Source organism: Homalodisca vitripennis, unplaced genomic scaffold (assembly GCF_021130785.1).
Source record: "Homalodisca vitripennis isolate AUS2020 unplaced genomic scaffold, UT_GWSS_2.1 ScUCBcl_1910;HRSCAF=6118, whole genome shotgun sequence".
In the NCBI taxonomy this organism is placed as follows: domain Eukaryota; kingdom Metazoa; phylum Arthropoda; class Insecta; order Hemiptera; family Cicadellidae; genus Homalodisca; species Homalodisca vitripennis.
The window spans coordinates 49,438-70,078 of record NW_025778039.1 but is presented as its reverse complement, the minus strand read 5'-3'; the positions used below and the strand labels follow the sequence as shown (position 1 = coordinate 70,078).

The following is a 20,641-nucleotide window of genomic DNA, read 5'->3' as shown; positions in this document are numbered from 1 at the left end:
TTTTCATTTCTTTCTGAGTAACGATTATCGAAGATTTAACACTTTACAGCTTAAACTAATCTTAAGTTAGTAATGATTGGTATTAATACATAGCTTACTGGCTTCTCAACTCTTTCTTCCACCTGTAAGAACGGAGTTGGTCAGGTGTAGTTGGTTGGTAAAACTGTAGAACATTATTTTTAATTTTTATCTGTTGTCTTCATATATTTTTAAGAACAAAATGGGCCAACAGTTTACACTGTATTTTGTGCAAAATATTATATCACTAGATGTTAGATTTTATGTCTGAAAGAATATGCAATCCCTAGTTTAAGTTCTGATTAAATCATTTCAAGCATTTTCCCCCCCCCCCCCATGAAACACACTGGGTACTAGTTCCACTTTCAAAGTGCATCGTTATTTTAAAGCCTTAATTGTTTCCTCAGTCGAAATTAATAGTAAGCAGGAATCAAATATAAAAAAAATGTTTAAAAATTAAACAAAATTAAATTTATTCTGTACAATACTGTGTAACTAAAAATATAGTGTAAAATAAGTTCAAATGTATAAATAAATACAATTGTTGGAAATAAAATAAAGCCATTCCACAAAATAATCCAATAATTCTATCCGCTACTGAAAAACGTTACTGTAAATTTTTGGAAATAAAATAATTAGACACACAAATTTAGATTACTAAAATATTTTCTCATGTTTAAATTTTTTATTTATTTAAAATTAAATAATAAATAATCGTATTACCCAAGATTAAATCTATAATTTTGTTATTTTCCAGCTTTATTTATCAGATGAAATAAAATATTATTATATAATATATTATTTTTCCATAATCATTTATAAAATATTTGATAAAATAATTAAATTGAACTAAATAACACAATTTATCCTAAATTCAATATATAAGTGTAGAATAATTTCTATATGTCCTATTGAAAAGTATAACTAAATATTCGCTATTTATTTAATTTAAGGAAGGTAATAGTATAATATTAAATTCCTCCCCAAAAAAGGTATTTGTTTAACCATTTTACAGAAACTGCTTTACCATGTCAAACTGTTGATTAGGTTATGTTGGCTGGCCTAGATATCACAGTTCGTAAGTGCTGATTATTATAATCTCACTATTTAGTATAAGGCTAATTTATACGTATTTATATATTGTGAATATATTTGAAGGCAATTAAAACTGATTCAGAACTGAACTTTTGAAGTTATTTCAGTGTTTTCTTGAAATAAATGTGTTCAAAAGTACATGTGCTCATTTTATTTAGTTTTAAGGCACTCTAGAATAAAATAAATATTTGATTATTTATTTCAGGTATTGTGAGAAATGTGTAAATAACATTGTTTTCATTTCTTATCATTTTGCAGTCTTTGGTCGGGAGTGAGCAATGTTGAAATTTGTGAATTATTTGTACAGAAAGAGGGATAATTTGTTTTCATTTTCTTCGGTTTAAACAATTAAAAGAATTTATACGCCGACAAGACACACGGTTCAATCGCAGGTGTAATATTCAATTTCAGGTTTTCAGCAACTGATTTCACTACGTGTGTTACGATTACGATCGTCATTTTTCTGAATGAAATACTTTTTTTCATTTATTGAAACGAAAGTTTTTGGGTTGTTGTCACGAGTAGTAGAGGTCACTGTGGAGAAGTATTGGGTTTAACTACCACAGGCACAACTATTGTAGTACATATCGAATACAAGTTTCTTTTTTGAAAAGGTAAAAAAAAAAGATTTTTTGGCGAGGATCTCAGATCTGATCTTAAAAGATAACAAAATCTTTTTAAAGATTTTTTTACTCCCTGCACTCAGATTTATGAGTAAATTGAAGAAGAAAAATATAACTTTATTAATTTTTAACGTTAAACATTTCTTCCTGACAGAGTATTGAACAGCTGAAATTAGGCTCTGAGACATTAATTCACAAAATGTTACTTGTTTAAGTGTTTACAGTGTATTTTTATCACGAATTATTATGCTTTGTAGTTTTGAATTTGACACTCGTGGTTGACCCAACCTCCTCGATTATGTTCCAGCATGCTTGGGCCAGCGGCATTTTGTGACACTGATGCTCTTTTTGGGCATGGCCAACGCCTACGTGATGAGGATCGAACATGTCGGTGGCAATTGTGGCTATGGTCAATCAGACAGCTCTGCCCAAGGATGACAATGTCGTGGACGATGAGTGCGGGTACTGGCGCTACGGCTCAACAACGGCACCAAAGCTGTGGTGAGTTGCTAGTTCGTACTGTTTGATAACCAATACGTGTACCTGCCAATTTACAGTTTGTTGGATTAAAGAACTAACAAGTGTTCAGGCACCTGTTGGTGCACATAATTTGAGTGCATGATCTGCATTTAAACAATAATATTTTCCAATGCTCCCTTTCAGGCTCCAAATTGTTTAGGGAAATTCTATATTTGATAACACATTAACTTACTATATTTTTTTAGTCTGACATATTTTTAAAATATCATTTTTCTTTGATGTATCTGAAAACTTTGGTTTAGGTTAAAGACATATTCAAATTGTATTTGGGTAAAATTCAAATTGATTTGTGCATAGTAGTATTATTATAAACAGATGTTTTTAATGTGGCCTCTTACATTATTTGCTCTCAGCCACCGTTTAGAACCCAATTAGTATTTTTTGTCACTCAGAGACGTTTGGTTGCTGGAAGCTGAATAAAATCCATCTTCAGTTGTCAAACGCAAAAGATCCAACTGTAATTGAAACCATCTTGATTTTAGCCCCCTATGAACAATGACTCCCATTTTTAAACCTCAAAAACTTATACTACATATTTTTGGTTGTTGTTGGGTTATGGAATATATCTCGTTTTAAAGATACAATTGGATGCATTGTTTATAGTTTGTTATTGACGATGGATAATTTGAAAGGACAATAGGTTTTTAGGGACATTTTTCATTTTTTGTATGTTACAAAATGTTAGAATTGGATGGTTTATTTTGGAAAAAAGGATTGGCAATACGGTAGTAATGGTTAATGGCACACCACCATTGAGTTCAGCCAACCATGGAATATGAATTCAAACTCTCCAGATTTGTATGGTTAGGGTTCACATCTTTCAGAACCTTTTTCAGAGTCTTTCTATTATTATAGAAATTAATGATCGTGTTCTATAGTCCATGACAAAAGTTTTAGAGCCTAAAATAAGATATGTTTGGTAACCATAGTTTGTGTAGTTTTAGTAGGTGTTTGTTCTTGCGACATTTCCCCCACATTTCCACAGTTTTATAGTGCAGTTACCCAGCATAATACTATCCCATCCATTTATTGTTTTAACTAATTAAATACAAATTTCTTATTAAATTATTTTATTAATTTAATTATTCTGAACGTTTAATTTATTTAAGTATGATCGGAGCAGAATTAGGTGTTTTAATGAAAATTATACAATGTGGATTCATATAATAATGAGATTTTTTAAATTAATTATTACCAAATTAGTTTTGTATTTGAAAACATGTATACAATTCCAATGAGTTACAATTTTTATAGCCAGTGAATTAGTCTGTCAGTCTATTGTAGCTGAAATTATAATCCGATAATCCGATTTAAAAGTAAAATTTAGTGGAGCAAAGAAATGAAAAAATTAAGTATTGTAGTATTTTTAATTTTTATTAAATTATTACTATTTTGTGTATTACAAATATTGCTTTACATATTTGTTACATACCAATTAACAGAAATTGTAATATAAAGGGCATCCATTTACATAAAACTTCAAATTCATCAAAATATTCAAATCATTCAAATACAGTATGAATATCGTATAAACCTGTGGAAACAAAATGGGAAATAAATCTAAATCTGGCGTTCTTTGTAGCCTGTCCTTTAATATCTTGTATACATCTTATAATTTGGAATTTTTGTCATGGCTTGAACCCAATGTGGTATTTTTAAAGATGATCATGCAAATGTAATTTTTTAGAAAGTAAATTTGCTTGTTGATTCAGACGTACCTTTGTGTGCATCACAAATTAGATAAGGATGAGGATATGGTATGTAAACTCTCTGTACCTATAATATTACAAAAAAGAGATTGCTCTACCCCAATTCCCATGAGATATTTCATAAGTGTGGACCACCAAACTTTAAATCTTGTATATGACGTAGACTCTGTTATTTTAGTAGTAGTAGTAGTAGTAATTTCAACAAAACATTTTATTCTAGCTTAAGAGTCTACTTTAATTTTGTTTTAATGGAGAATATTGAGTCTAATTTTATACAAGGAGTTTGATTCAGTACGACTTTCCTTACATTTAAAAAACAAGCACTAAGAATCATCAGACGAGGAATTTAGAAATGCAACTTCATTTCTTTGTGGAATTCACATATTCTCCAAGGATTATACAACCCGATAAACCATTTCCTCATTTTCTACTGATATTGGCCAGAACCAATAATTTCTCCTGTTCTATGATAAATATATCACCCAGCAGGGATCACTTCTGGCTGGTTTATACCTTCGAGTTGAACACACACTGGGCACAGCAAAAACCGATGTGTCACTTAAATCTGGGCAACCTTATGGATATCCAGGAGCAAATGTTGAGATTCTGGAGTGCAAGGGTAATTGGATAGGTCTAGTCTACTGAGGGAGATGACTGTTGGAGTAGGTGGAAGTATCAGAGGTTCTTGCTAGCCTCAACAAGGGTGTGCCACCCCTTGCCTGCTTTCACTGGAGGGGCTGGTTCAGAGCTGGCCTTCCCTTCTTTTGGAGGGACATGACTTTGATATTAGTGCCCTAATTCTTGCTCATGGATCTCGATAAGAGGTGACCTCTCCCCCCCAACCTAACCCATCCTGAATATTCTGGTACTCCAGAAGCAGTGCTAAGGTTCTTATAGGACTAAGTTCAATTTATAAGCTTCTTGTCCTAAGGGAACAACAAAAAAAGATAAATATATAAAATGGTCTAGGAAATTGACTGTCTCTGTTGATCATTCTAAAAGAGGTTTTTAATTAGGCTAAGAACCATAATTAAGTAGGCTGAGAAAGGTTTTTCATTAATTATATTTAATTACAATAATAACAGTTTACAACCTGCCAAGAACTATATTTAATCAGGTAGTGAATTTTACATTTGTATTACATTGGGGCGCGAGCGAGAATGGTTTTTCATCAAACTAACAACTGCTTTTGAGACAGCCAGTGACAGTTTTATAAAAGAAGAATGAGCAATAGTGTTGAAATATTAGTGTTTTGTTTTAAGTGTTGAGTTGTAACCAGATAATTGAGAGGAAAATTTCTTTCTATACATCAAATTCCATTGATAAGTTAGGTTCACGTTAAAGAAAATAATTATTATATCTGTAGAAGTTTGAAACTTCACTTATTTGTATAGTGCTGTATTATCAAGTATTATTTATATATGCTTAGGTCTGACTGCTATACAATGAAAAACTTTGTATATGTAATAAATAAATCTCATATACTCCTTTATATCATGTTGGCATGTACCTTGATTTCACACAATTAAATTGACTATTTTGTTTTTTAGGAATACACCAAAGAAGGATCCTACGTCTGGGACACAACTCTGCAAGGATACATCTTGAGCTCCTTCTTCTATGGTTACGTCTTAACGCAGATCCCATTCGGTATCCTGTCTAAGAAGTTTGGTGCTCGGTACTTTCTCGGTGTCGGGATGCTGATAAACTCCGTGTTCGGGTTCCTAGTTCCTGTCTCTGCCAATCACGGTTTTGGATGGCTCTGTGTCGTCCGGTTCATCCAAGGGCTTGGAGAGGTAGGTGCATCATCAATTACCTAAGCGTGTGTGTTTGTGTTCTACTGAACTTTGAATTTAAGGGCCATCCAAAAGGCAGAGGCCACCTCTGTTATTTTTGGATGATTTGACCAATTCAAATAAAAATTCAGGGATCTTTGTAGGTTAATGAAATCTAGTGTTAGGTGTATCAAAAAATGTTAGGGGTATATAGAAAGTGAAATAAAAAAGAAATATTTTGTCGCAAACCAGAAGTCACTATCTATCATCACCTTTTCAAGACGGCAGCTGCTCAATGGCGGAAAAAATGGATTTTTCAGCTTGGTTTGTGGGGAATTTTTTGGGTCAAGAAACACGTACCTGATATCAGTTTTACAAATTACCCATTTATTTCCAAGATGGCAGCTTCGCACAATGGAAAAAAGGGGTTATCCTTCGTTCCCCAGTCATTTTTGAGGGATTTGAATGAAAATCGGTAATAATTTTCTTGTTGCTATGTGAGATTCTTCATTATTTATGTGTCTAATAGTTAGTGATAAGTGTACTTAGCTAGGGTAAATATAATCTGAGGAAAAGATTTGCCGTTAATTATTTTATATAGGTGACATTACACACAAAAGCATTCCAAATGTAGACACCTCACTGAGGTTAGTTTTAGGGCTTATAAATAGGATGTGGTGGTTCTTAGGTGGTAGTTCTTAGGTCTCTAAACTGTGAGTCTTGTGTGTTGTATAATGTTGACAAACTTGATACTTTCTAGGGTCCGATTGTGCCTTGCACTCACGCCATGCTTGCGAAGTGGGTGCCACCAAATGAGCGCAGTCGGATGGGAGCATTCGTCTATGCAGGTACGCTCTCACGATTGCATTCGTACTTGAATAAAGCTAACAACAATGTTTTGTTTGATAAACATTTGTTACTTTGCAAATTTTTATAGATTATCCTCTACAATGAACAAGATTATAACATTTTTTTTCCAAACATGATTTTAAAGGTAATAAACTGATAAAATGTTCCACTTTACATAATTGTGTAATTCTCTTACAGGGTGTCCAGCAGCCTTGAAAATCGGGAAGAGCGGGAATTATGCTTGAATTTTACCTGCCTTGAAAAAGGGCGGGAATTATGCTTGAATTTTGTAGAAAATCGGGAGTTTTGATTTTTTTATACCGCTGCCGTTTCTAATGCAAGACGCCCCCACTGTGACCGTCCCGGCCTTTTTGTCAAAATACACGCAATCAAATGGACACCAGCCCACTGCGGGCGGCCCGGCCTTTTTGTGAAGTCTAAATACACGCAATGAAATGGACACCCGCACACTGCGGGCGGCCCCGGCCTTTTTTGTGAAGTCTAAATACACGCAATCAAATGGACACCAGCCCACTGCGGGCGGCCCGGCCCGACCTTTTTGTGAAGTCGAAATACACGCAATCAAATGGGACACCCGCCCAACTGCGGGCGGCCCGGCCCGACCTTTTTGTGAAGTCGAAATACACGCAATCAAATGGACACCCGCACACTGCGGGCGGCCCGGCCCGGCCTTTTTGTGAAGTCGAAAATACACGCAATCAAATGGACACCCGCCCAACTGCGGGCGGCCCGGCCCGGCCTTTTTGTGAAGTCGGAATACACGCAATCAAATGGACACCCGCACACTGCGGGCGGCCCGGCCCGACCTTTTTGTGAAGTCGAAATACACGCAATCAAATGGACACCCGCCCAACTGCGGGCGGCCCGGCCCGACCTTTTTGTGAAGTCGAAATACACGCAATCAAATGGACACCCGCCCAACTGCGGGCGGCCCGGCCCGGCCTTTTTGTGAAGTCGGAATACACGCAATCAAATGGACACCCGCACACTGCGGGCGGCCCGGCCCGGCCTTTTTGTGAAGTCGAAATACACGCAATCAAATGGACACCCGTCATTGCGGCCGGCCCGGCACAGCCCGGAAAGACTCGGCCCCACACGGCACCCGAAGAGCCAACCGAGGCTGGATAGGCCGGGCCAGTCGCAGTGGGCGGTGCTAGGCTGGAGTGAACCCGGCCCGGCCTTTTTGTGAAGTCGAAATACACGCAATCAAATGGACACCCACCAACTACGACCGGCCCGGCACAGCCCGGAAAGACTCGGCCCCACACGGCACCCGAAGAGCCAAACCGAGGCTGGATAGGCCGGGCCGGCCGCAGTGGGCGGTGCTAGGCTGGAGTGAACCCGGCCCGGCCTTTTTGTGAAGTCGAAATACACGCAATCAAATGGACACCCACCAACTGCGACCGGCCCGGCACAGCCCGGAAAGACTCGGCCCACACGGCACCCGAAGAGCCAACCGAGGCTGGATAGGCCGGGCCGGCCGCAGTGGGCGGTGCTAGGCTGGAGTGAACCCGGCCCGGCCTTTTTGTGAAGTCGAAATACACGCAATGAAATGGACACCCCACCAAACTGCGACCGGCCCGGCACAGCCCGGAAAGACTCGGCCCACACGGCACCCGAAGAGCCAACCGAGGCTGGATAGGCCGGGCCGGCCGCAGTGGGCGGTGCTAGGCTGGAGTGAACCCGGCTCGGCCTTTTTGTGAAGTCGAAATACACGCAATCAAGTGGACACCCCACCAACTGCGACCGGCCCGGTCCAGCCCAGGCCGGACCGGTCGCAGTGGGCGGGTTTTCAATTTGATCGTATGCATTTTGACAGAGTATAAAAGTCCGGGCTGGGCTGGACCGGGCCGGTCGCAGTGGACGCCGTGCTCAACACAAATGAAGATATTGAAGCAACAGTTTCATTATGTTCACAATCGATGTGAAATTGACAGGATACAAAGGAAATTTGGAAGTAACTCGCTCTCGTTGCAGTCGCCAAAAATGGCGTTGTAGTAGGTTTGACGAGAGATGGCATTTATATATGCTTGATGTTAAAGTAATTTGAAGAGTGGCTAAATAACCTACGCGACTATATATTGTATTTATAATATTCGCATGTTGAAGAGGTTACCAATTCTTTGAAACATAGTGATGAATATTAAATGTTTCAATTTAAGGTAATCGAAAAAACGTGATCATGTGATCAATTATGGTGTACAATTGGATGCCTATAGGATTTATTTTAAATTTATTTGAGATATATAATTAAATACAACACTTTTTTAGTAATCTAGGTGTTTATTTACCCTTGCTATACTATTAATGGTTGTTTTCATTTAACTTATTGTCAATAGCCTTATTTGTTTAAATTAATTTGTGCAATGAGTAAAGGTGCAATACATCGTTAGTAATTCAATTTTAAAGTTTATAAACTTTTACACATGTTTTCTAAAAAAGAGTAAAACTTTTTTCTGTGACAAATTTATTTTTTTTTTATAACACAAAATAAATTGTAAAAAGGGTTCAACATTTGAATAGCCCATGTTTTGGACTTTTTGAGTTTAATCCGTTTTTACAAAATGAATATTAATATATTTTTATTTATTTATTTAACAGTTATTTTGTTTTTATGAAACTTAATTCATCTAAAACTAACCTAAACCCTCAACTGGTTTAGAATAGTATTGGGTTTGATGTTGAAAAGTGTAAGTAAAACTTCTTTAACTTAAAAGTAAAACTGTTTCTTTACTATCCTGTGTTTTTTGAGGGTTTGTTTTCAGATTTCAAATAAAAAAATCGAAATCATTTACCTATTTGGATATTAAAATGTATTTGTAACAAACTGTTACAATATAAACATTAAATTAGGCTTTGGTACTTTATCATAATTTTGTATAGGCCTACAACGTTTTTTTACTATTTTTTGTAATAGTAACATTACACTGAAATTCATTTTAAACTAAATTAAATGCCACATTAAGCATAGTATTGTTTAAATAATTAAATTAACATATTTTATAGGTACGATTACAGTTCAAAGTTTTTGAACACAAGGAAGTTCAATTATAAGTTATAGGTTCTGAAAAAAACCTCATTTAATGTAAATTTTTCAACAACGAATTATAAAATGTTGTTAATAATGTATAAGGACATTAGTAATTTAAACAGAGGCCTTAAATATTTGAGAAATCTTTATTGTTACATGGAAAGTAAACACTATTTCGTGACTTGATTTTGGCTTGTAAAATTGTTAGTTACCGATAAAGAGCCAAAAGTAAACCGCGACTATAGCCTTGAATTTTATAATTTTGAGCCTTGAAAACCTTGAAATGTGCTTGAATTTTAGATTTGGTCATTACTGGACACCCTGTCTTAACACTCTAAATCTGATACCATGTTGTTTGTAAGATGGAAAAACTTATTCATTATATACATTGGCGATACCTTTCAGTCTATAGGTACAAAAACAGTGCTATTTTTTGTAATTCTGATTTGTAATGAGCACATTTTGTAATAATTGTTTGCATTAAGTCCACAGTTAACTTTACTTTTAATGTTTAAAATCATAATCATGTGTTTTTGTAATAGTGTACAAATCATCTGAAACAAAGAATTTTAAAAAGTTTGTTTTTTTGTATGTTCAGATTATTATTTTATTTTTATAATATAATACAGTTTTACTATTTTATTAAAATATAGACTTAGTATTTGGGATTTTTGTAAAACGTTTAACAGTAAATAGGGTATTGTTATTTCATTATTTTGTTTACCATCTTTGAATTTTTCAAACCTTTAGTTTACTTTTCATGTAGTTTCTAAAGGAAGATTAGTGGAAAGTAATAATATGATGTTTTAAAAGTGATACTTGGTTTAAAAATTTCATAAGTTATTGTTTTTTTGCAAAATTGATAATCACAATAAAATTTTAACAGTTCTAGTAAATGCATAATTATATCAAAATAGATGAGGAAAAAATGTATTGCATTAAATTAATTTAAAGTATTGAAAAAAGCCTTCATACCTGTCAGGTCTACTTATGTGTTGAAGTAACATTATAGTAGTATTAAAGGGATTATCTTGATAAAATAAAGTAAAGTTTTTCAACCAATCCGTGTTTAAAAGTTTTCATTCTCCAACTTACTAACATAATAATATTATTTGTACTAAATAGGATTATTTATTTGAGTTTGTGAAAGTAATCCACTAGGTGAAATGTATTTGTCATTAATACATATAAATGAAAATTATTTAATTTTTCCTTTAACTGGGTAATCTTACGATCTCTGGAAATGTGGCAGGTGCGCAGTTCGGAACTGTGATCTCTATGCCAGTGAGCGGCTTCCTGGCAGAGCACGGGTTCGACGGGGGCTGGCCCTCCATTTTCTACATTTTCGGCCTGGTAGGAGCCATCTGGTCCATCGCCTTTCTGTTCTGGGTGGATGAAGACCCGGAGACTTGCCGCAATATCAAGGAAGACGAACAGAAGTATATCATCAACTCAGTCTGGGGTTCTGCTGGCATCTCGGTGAGTCCACTTTTAATAAACAAAGTATTTTTAGTAACATTTTTTTCTAATTTATTTCTGTGGTTAAATGAAAAGTAAATAAATCTCAGTTAAATCTATAAATAGATTTATTTTTCTTTAAATGTTGTGTTTAAATTATGGCCACAAAAAAAAATAATATTCTTAACATTGCAAATATTTTTGAACAGATATCCTTTCCAAACAGTTCATAATTTGTTACTCTAACCTGTAATAGTTTTAGATAGAAATATTTTTTTTTAAGTAGACACCTTAACTTAACTAGAACAATAATATGTCATCATATTTTAATGAGGAGACTTTTATCATTTTGTTGATAATGTTAGTTCTTAGTCTGAGTATCTAATTATTAACTTAAATTCAAAAGCTCGTAATCAGTTCTTTGTTTTCAAGTCTATGTTTTGTGATAAAAATGAGGTTAGGCCATAAATTAAGATATGCTCAGAAATACCTGTTTACGAATAGTTTAGTGTTCTTACGCAACTTGGCTGAAACCATTAATTACTCAAATCCGCATATTAAATTATATTACCTTCAAACACAAAGTATGATTTAGATTATATACATATTTTGTTCTAGTCATTTAAATAAGACATCTTGCAAAACATTTTCCATAAATTATTGTTTACACTGCAGTTTGAACACCAAGATCTCTAGTTTGATGCCAAAATTAAAATATCTCAGTTGAATCGTCAAAACCATCTGGCCAAAATTGAATAAATCAACACCTCTATTGTATATTCACACTAAATTAAAGCAGCGTTTTAACATGAGAGTTTTTATCGGACAAGAAGGGAGAGAAAAAATAATAAAACCAAATAAAATTGTTTTGTGCCAATTTTGGAAAAAGTAAAAACAAATACAAATCACTCATAGATAATAAATGAGTTCCTATGCTGTTTATTTAAAAAAAATGTTCTAACATCAAGTCACAAAATCTATTTACAAATTTTTGCTAAAACTATTATATATTTACTGGGTAAGCCTAATCGCAAATATGTTTGAGCAAACACATTGGATGGCAGCCGTCAGGGCAAAGAGGACAGTTTTTTTATCTTTATCTATTACTCCTGTCACATTTTTTTTTTCCCTTGGGGCGGCCTACTGCCATGCACTTAAGCCTCAAGGGCTTTTTGCGCACCTCGGAAACACACCATGAGGCCCACCAGTTTACAACTTCAGCAGTTCAACAAACCGCCACAAACAACCTATCAAGTCCTCATGGGAAAATTCACCACCCCTGTCCAAACTACCAAAGATGGCATACCGCTCTCTTGCTATTGCAAGGCAATCAAAGAGCAGGTGCTCAGCAGTCTCCTCCTGCTCATTACACCTTCCACAGAGCGGATCCTCCTGAAGGATGCCAACTCTGTGAAGATGCTTCCTCAGGTGACCATGCCCCGTAATGAGACCAATGACCTTAGAAGACATTGATCTGTTTAATAAGAGAAGGTCCGAAGCCACCTTGGAGGAAGGTGACTGTAATACCATTCTACTCACTCTCAAACCCGGATTTGATCTCCTTATTTGAACAAATCCAACAAGTTTTCACATTGTTACCAGGTAATTTGATCAACAAAGAAAACCGTCCCACCCAAAACCTTCCCAATAAATCACCATCATCTCAGTATTTTGAATTTAAAAAAGTCTAAACAGATAAGATTTTAACAGATTAAAAGAATACTATAAAAAAATTAAATATATATTCCTTGAGCCGATATACTTTATTTCAAAACATGGAATCGGCGGACATTAAATTGTCCACCCGTACGTTTGCCGAGTAGCTCGGCGGACAATGCCTTGTCCGCCCGTACGCTTCGTGTAGTTCTCAGCGGACAATTGCGTAGGATTAAGACTCTCTTTATGCATAAGATTTGTTTCATTTTGGCCAGTGGAAATATTGTATATTATTATTGTCCTCAGTCTCCGCCGGTGCCCTGGATGTCTATCCTCAAGTCTCTGCCATTCTGGGCTATCCTCATCTCACACATGGGACAGAACTACGGCTACGAGACTCTCATGACGGAGCTGCCCACCTTCATGAAACAAGTGCTCCACTTCAACATCAAAGAGGTTTGTGCTCTTTATCGTTTGGAATCTCTTAAACGCTTTCGTAACTGAATGTAGTTGTATAAGGATAGTTAAGTTGGTTGTATAGTATTCCCATTTGATTTAAGTGATTTTTCATCCAGGTGACTAAGAATTCATAAAATGAAGACAGTGCTTTAAAGTGTAATGAGATTAAAACCTACTGATTAACTTTTTCTATAAACGTCATTATTTATTGTGCAACTCCGCTATTTTCGGTGTCAAGAGCCTGCTGTTGTGGCCACCCTCTTGACTTTTAGCCCCATAAGAGCAAACTTCAAACTTCTTGTTACATCCTTAATTTGGTTTGTAGAATTGTGAGAGAGAGAGATTTTAAATATACAATTAACACGCATCCAAGTGCGTTTGGAGGTTTGTTCAATACATGACCTCTAACTCCACAGATGGCAGTCTAACGCTGATTTCTGCCGTGCCTCAATTTATAGCACGGGATCTTGTAACTAATACAATTATAGGTTGTGAGGTAAATATTGTTACGCTATAACTTTTAAAACTGTGGATTTTTCAAGGAAAGGCAGACAAAAAATGAAGCAAGATGTGGGATAAATTATATATTTTTCGTTTAAAAATTATCCGATGGATTGGATTAAATAATTTCTGTACACCTTATATTTTAACTTGAATTGAAGAGTGTAAGTACTGAGTGTAAGATTATTAAACCTGTAAGGTTTTAGGTAGATTTTGTGTACAAAATCTACCTATTGAAATCACCTCTATTGTAGCACTTATCAAACATTTCTGCATAACTTCACCGAACATGAACCCCAGAGCTCAAAGTCATGTTCAAAAAGGTTGAAATGATACCTGTTACAAAAAGGCCCAAACAAGTTGAAATCTGGTACTAAAATTATTCTTATAAATGTCTCGACTAAGTTCGTTTGCCAACCTAGTAAACCATTTTGTTTCAGATATGGCGGCCGTTTAAACTAAAAAAACACAACTCTGTTATTTATGAACCTAGAGTAAAAACTAAAACTGTTCTGGAATGCTTATAATGTTTCCTAAACTTTTTGTGTCTCAAAAAAATGCTTATGCTTTTAAACTTTTTTTTATTCATGAGGTTTTTCTTGATATTAAGTACATGTAAATCCTATGAAAACAAATTAATAATATTTCGGTTGTCACAAAATCTACCAGTTCTTCCGACAACTGCCAGAAGAACTATTTTTATCTTGTTATCTGAAATGTATTGTTTAAAAACAATAAAACATGTCAGTTATAACTATTTGATTGATAGATTATATAAATGATGAACTTTATTATCTTTTGTATAGAATTTCAGTTTCAATTTTTAATCTTTTTATTGTCGTAGACATGTATTACAAATATGAGAAACGTCAGTAGTACATTATTGTAACTTAGAATATAAAAACACAATATTTGTATGAAAGTCGAAAATAATAAGAAATTAAACGTATATTAAATAATAAAAAACAATACCAATGATTAATAGAGTTTAGGCTAGAAACTCCCCAACCAAATAAAAACATCCCTCTAATAGGTATTCTTTCAGTTGTTTTAAAAGAATTGTTTTTCTTCTATATTTTTAAATGACTGGGGAGTCTCCAAAATAACCTTGCACCTAAGTTTTGAGGCAGTCCACCCACCAGAGAATACAGAACTTTCTTCTATATGGTGATAGAACTAACGTTTCAAGAATCAAGAGAAAATATGTTATACATTGAGTACTATATATAAAACAATTGCTACAATTATATATGTGAATTTTTGACCCAGTTGAATTGAGCTTTGGGTATGACATCATCCAAAGTAATGTCTGTTGGATGAGAGTTTTGTACAAGCTATTTAACCGTATATCATTGTGATATTCCAGAATGGAACAATGTCAGCTCTGCCGTACCTTGCCATGTGGATCCTGTCCATCGTTATCAGTTTCTTCGCCGACCACATGATCCAGAACGGCAGGCTCAGCCACACCATGGTCCGCAAGATCGCCAACGGCATCGGTAAGTGTTAACAGTGTTCTCTATTGAGTGGGTTACATACTTTACATTGTTGTAAAGATTATTAAATTTCCTATAATACATGAATTCTTTGAAAAATTATTAAACTTATTCACAATTATGCAAACGCTGACTTGGACCTGCTTTCTAGTAGTAAAAAATGAATTAACTATAGGCGAAACTGTAAAAACACCATAACAGTATGATGTCAGCAAGGACGTAGCCTCCAAGAGGTCCGGATCCCCCTGATTTAAAATTTTTTCAATTACTTTTTTAAGTTATTATTATTATTAAAATAATTCAGTATTACTGACATGTACTGCTGCTGAAAGATCGTTCTCAACAAAGAAACGGGTCAAGAATTTTTTAAGGAACAAAATAGGGTCGTACTCTCTGTCTACTACGGGAAAATATCAGTTGTCTGGACCCCCCCAAATTTTTTCCTGGCCACGTTCTTGGATGTCAGTAAAACATCAGTTGCAGAAAGATACAAAACAGTTTGAACAATTCTGTAAGATATCAGTACAAGCCGGGGAGAATTGTGATGAAAAAATATTAAATCACTGTCAGTAAAAATATAAGTTGTTACTCCTAGTTAGCATCACTATAAGATATAAAAACATGCAATGTATGAGGACAACAGTACTGTCAATAGATGTTTTCCAGTAACAATTTCAGAAGTAGACGGCACAAAGCAGAGAGCAATAATACAGCAGTTGGTGGTTTGCTAGAGGCAATGGTTCGGGAAACGGTTAATTTTAGTTGTTGAATGTTATTCGAATCATTTTATTTTCTGCTGATTCGAGTATCATATCAAAATCAAAAAAACATCTTTATTTCCATTATGTTACAAAAATTTATAAATCGTAAAAGCAACTCGTATGTTCTAAATGTTTGCGGAAATACCACCCATGTTGAAGAATGAGTCCCATTAATTCAAAAATAAGTTCCTTAGGGAAATAAAATGTTTTTTAATGTTGCTTACGTAAAACGTAAAAAACATTACCAGAACTGGGGGAAAATGTATAAATTTAATATAGATGAAGTTCATAGTGGTCTAGAAGAAAAAACAGTATAAGGTTTTAAAAGTGACGCAATAAGTAAACATATTTATCAGTGGATGTAGGTAATCAAAAGAAAGATAAACGAACGAACTGACAGACGAGAAGAAGTAAAACCGACAGACAAACGGACTCCTCAGTTAGGAGTTATGCTTGAGGCCTCTCCCCCCTCCCTCCAGTCATCCTACCCCATATGATTAGTGTATGTGAAGTTAACAGAAATACATTTTGCTGCTTACTTGTGAAGGTGTTAGATGTGAGGTATAGTTCCCACTATACTCTATTCCCTTTTCGATGTTTTACAGGTCAGTATGGGCCAGCCATCGCCTTAGTTGCAGCCTCCTACACGGGTTGCAACCCCTACATGACCGTAGCTATCCTGACCTTGGGGGTGGGTCTCAACGGCGGAATCTATTCCGGTTTCAAGGTGAACCACTTGGACATCTCCCCGAGGTTCGCCGGAATACTCATGTCTTTCACCAACTGCCTGGGCAACCTGGCCGGCCTCTTGGCGCCCATCACGGCAGGCTACATCATCCACGGCAGGGTGAGTTCTTCAACGTTAAATATCGTCTAAAAGGACTTTGTAATGAGAATGCTAAACGTTTGTTGAGATATTAACGGCTTCTTGTGAAACATCTTTATCACTCAAGACTTTTACCTCGGCTATGTATCCTTAATGTTTATTTTGATCAATTTGGATGTTTTCTTTTTTCACAAAATTTTAAGCCCCTCAAAGTGTTCCGTTTTGTGACTATTTGTAACCCACTTCAGACCAAACTATAATTTGGTATGGTAACATAATGATCATATCAAAATTACTTCAAGGTATTATTAATTACTTACTCTTACTCTTACTCCCATGGCCATGGATACCCCAGGTGGTATTTGGCCTCGCCAACCAGCTGCCTCCATCTCTCCCTGTCTTCACAATCCCCCTGACCCGCTCTCAACTTCCGCAAGTCCTTCTCCACCTGGTCCTTCCAGCGATTTTTGGGTCTACCTCGAGGTCTTCTTCCAACTGGATTGTGTTTCCAAACCTCTTTAATCAATTTATCATCCTCCCTCCTCATCACATGGCCTGCCCACCGAAGTCTCCTGCTCTTTGCTTCTCCTACAACGTCTGGAGATTGAAACATCTCTCTGATTTCTTGGTTGTACCTGATTCTCCATCCATCTCCATCTCTAATAGGTCCGAAAATGTTCCTCAAAATTTAATTCTCGAATGTAACCAATCTCTGTTCTGCCTGTTTATCTATAATCCCTCTGCTCCATAGAGAAGAACTGGTCTTATAACAGTCTTATATATTCTTAATTTTGTTTTGTAAGACAGTAATTTTGATTTTAAAAAGTTATTTAATGCGTACATGCTTCTATTTGCCAAATTTATTTAGTATTTAGTATTGTTTAGTATAATTTAGTATTATTAATTATTTAGTCTAATTACAGATAAAGTAATATATTTCTTATAATTCATTGCATTTGAGATCATTAGTAAACAAAATTGTGAAATAAATACTTTTAATAAGTATTAAACAATTTTAATATCCTTCAAATTAAATATTTCAATTTTAAATTATTCTGGATTTCTTACAGATATCAAAACATTGATCTTGTCATATTTATATCTCGTGAATTAATAATTTGAGATGTGTATAGGAACAAACAAAATGTATACATAACAGTCTAACTAAGAATTCCATCCATCCATGAAAAAAATAAAAAATTGTTTTGTTCAAATTGATAGAAACAAGAAGCTTAGTAAGATGGTTGGCATTTGTGGATTTTCTGATATCTTGGTGTACCTGTTTAATTCATCATCATCATCATCATCTGACGTTTCCGTTATCACGGGTCGTCGTACACAGCCTCCTCCAGTTTTGTCTATCATTCCAGGTCTCCTCTTCCTCCACCTGTATTTTCTGTAGTCCCCTTCTCTCTATGTCTCTCCACACTTGGTCCTCCCATCTTCCTCTTGGTCTTCCTCTTGGTCTTCTTCCTCCTTCCTCCTTCTCCAGTGCTATTCTAGGCATTCTATTATCTCCCATCCTCTTCACATGCCCCATCCACTGTATTCTTCTTCCTTCCATTGTCTCTTGCAGTGAAACTACCTTCAATCTTTCTCTGGTTATTTCGTTCCTTATTCTATCTCTTCTTGTAGTCTTCTCTATCCCTCTTAAAAATCTCATTTCTGCAGCTTGCAATCTGCTTAAACCATTTTTAGTCCACGTCCACGTCTCTGCTCCATATAACCTGTTTAATTAAACAATTAAATTGTAATTTTTGAATTAGAACTTAAGTGGAAGAATAATGGAATTTTGTTCCAGCCTACGCAAGCTGCTTGGCGTGAGGTTTTCTTCATCTCCGCAGGCGTGTACTTTGTGTGTCAGACCTTCTACCAAGTGTTCGGCACAGCTGTGCGGCAACCGTGGGACAACCCTCAAGCCGATTTAGATAAAGCCTCTCTTCGGCCGGACAGCGAGAACCCCCGCGCCAAGGACACGCAAGAGACGCAACACTGATACGCACAGACTCTGTTGTTGTTTATTTATAAGTGTTTGAACTGCTCTCTGAGCGTTCTTCGTTGTTCTCTTCAGTTCGGTTCTTGTTTGATTTGTCTTCTTGGTAAAACCGGTTGGAAGAAATATGTTCTGTCGCTTTAAAAAGAAATCGAACAAATTAAATAAGAACTGACCTAAAACTAGCGTTGTGAGTCGAATGACATATTTATTGCGTGACTACTACGGGCTGTGAGTAGAGTGGGTGGGCTGAGTGAAAGACGTCGCGAACGGTAGAAATGTAAGAAGTGTTATATACTTAGCGTAATCCTAAGTACGCTGATATTTGTTATTTTTATAAACTAGTTTTGTAAGCAGATGGCCTAGGGTAAAGTGAATTAGTGCACCGAAGTGCAATCGTTCAGAAGACCGATATTAAAGTTCAGCCACTTTCGGCTCTACTTATTGTATTATTTTTATTTATTTGGATTTAGTTATTATTTTTAATTAATAATTAAATACTTGTTAACGTAGACTATAGTAGTACATTCCACAATGGAAATATTGTGTAATTTTATAATTCAGAAGAATTTATATACCAAATTAAAAGGTACGATTTTAAATCCACTGACATTCTGGAGTGTTTATTGTAGAATCCTCATAGTGCTACGCAAGCATTGCTAGCCAGTGTCACGCTACCACCCCCACTCTCTCCTAAGACACTGGGTTTTACTCCTTTTACTCTCTGAGTGTGGCTTCAGTGGTTAGTGTATTAAGATGTGAGGTTATGTTTTGGAATCTTTGATAGATATGTGGATAATTAGACGTTCAAGAGCGTCCAGTTCAGTAATGTTGGTCATTACTGCATGTAAAATGTATGGTTTGAATACTTGTTTCAATATAAATTAAATCAGATTTGGCGTATTATGAGGTAACAACAAAACGATTTTGTCACAATTATTTTAAAGTACCTCAAGGATAATAATTAGCACTTTTCTAACAAAATTCTGCTCTTTAAATGTCTTGAGTGTTTGTGTAATATTTTAATAATTGTCCAATTGCATTTAATTGAATCGGTGTTGCCATATTAGTACTGACCAGCATCTGTTGTTTCCGCTATGATGGACGTAGCTGTTGTCATTTGTTTCTATCATTACTTTTTGTCTATCTGCAAAACAGTGAATGAAATCAAATATACATGTATTTGTTTACGATAACAGCTGATGTTTGTTTATTGAGGTGGAAAAGTACTCCCAGAGTGTACTCAGTCAATGGAAAAGGGACACAATCAATATCAGGATCTTTGTTGAAATTTGTGATTTCTACTCAAAGTGAAAATCCCATATCAAAACTTTCTTCTCAAGAAGAATTACTCTAAGACTTTTTACAATAAGACTTTTACTGTAAGATTTTTTAAATATGTTCACCTTAAGCTATCTCACTGTTATGCACGACATAAAATGTTAATGACAGTAAATTATCGATTGATTTTCATTATGAGAATTTTTTTAAGTTCTTGAGATTCATTACATTATTGCAGATACATTCAAACTGTAAGGCATATGCAAGTGAAAAGATTTATCATTCAAAGTATTAACAGTCGTGAAAATAATGATAGTAACTCGGTATGTCGCCACAAGATTGCTATTTTGTCTGTTTCGTTCGTATACAGAAAAAGGATATATTTGAAAAACAAAAGTTGTTCATTCTTCAGCTACTTTTGCTGAGCTTATAGAAGTCAGATTATCTTCAAATAAAGAACAATGTGCTTTATCAGAGTCTGCAATAAAAACAAAGTAGGCCCCAGAATTGACCCTGTGGCACACCATATAGGACCTTTTTGGTTGTGAA

General features: G+C 35.4%; 1 protein-coding gene across 1 annotated transcript; it reads left to right on the top strand.

The window, feature by feature from the left end:
- The first annotated feature begins 2,060 nt into the window (after window positions 1–2,060).
- LOC124371736 (putative inorganic phosphate cotransporter) lies at window positions 2,061–19,423 on the top strand. Its single transcript, XM_046830076.1, is given in 10 exon segments — window positions 2,061–2,114; window positions 2,116–2,234; window positions 5,208–5,218; window positions 5,549–5,781; window positions 6,521–6,608; window positions 10,914–11,140; window positions 13,082–13,231; window positions 15,102–15,234; window positions 16,598–16,839; window positions 18,620–19,423. Coding segments are annotated over 10 exon segments (1,437 nt in total). The 5' UTR covers window positions 2,061–2,075; the 3' UTR covers window positions 18,815–19,423.
- The last annotated feature ends 1,218 nt before the right edge of the window (window positions 19,424–20,641 follow it).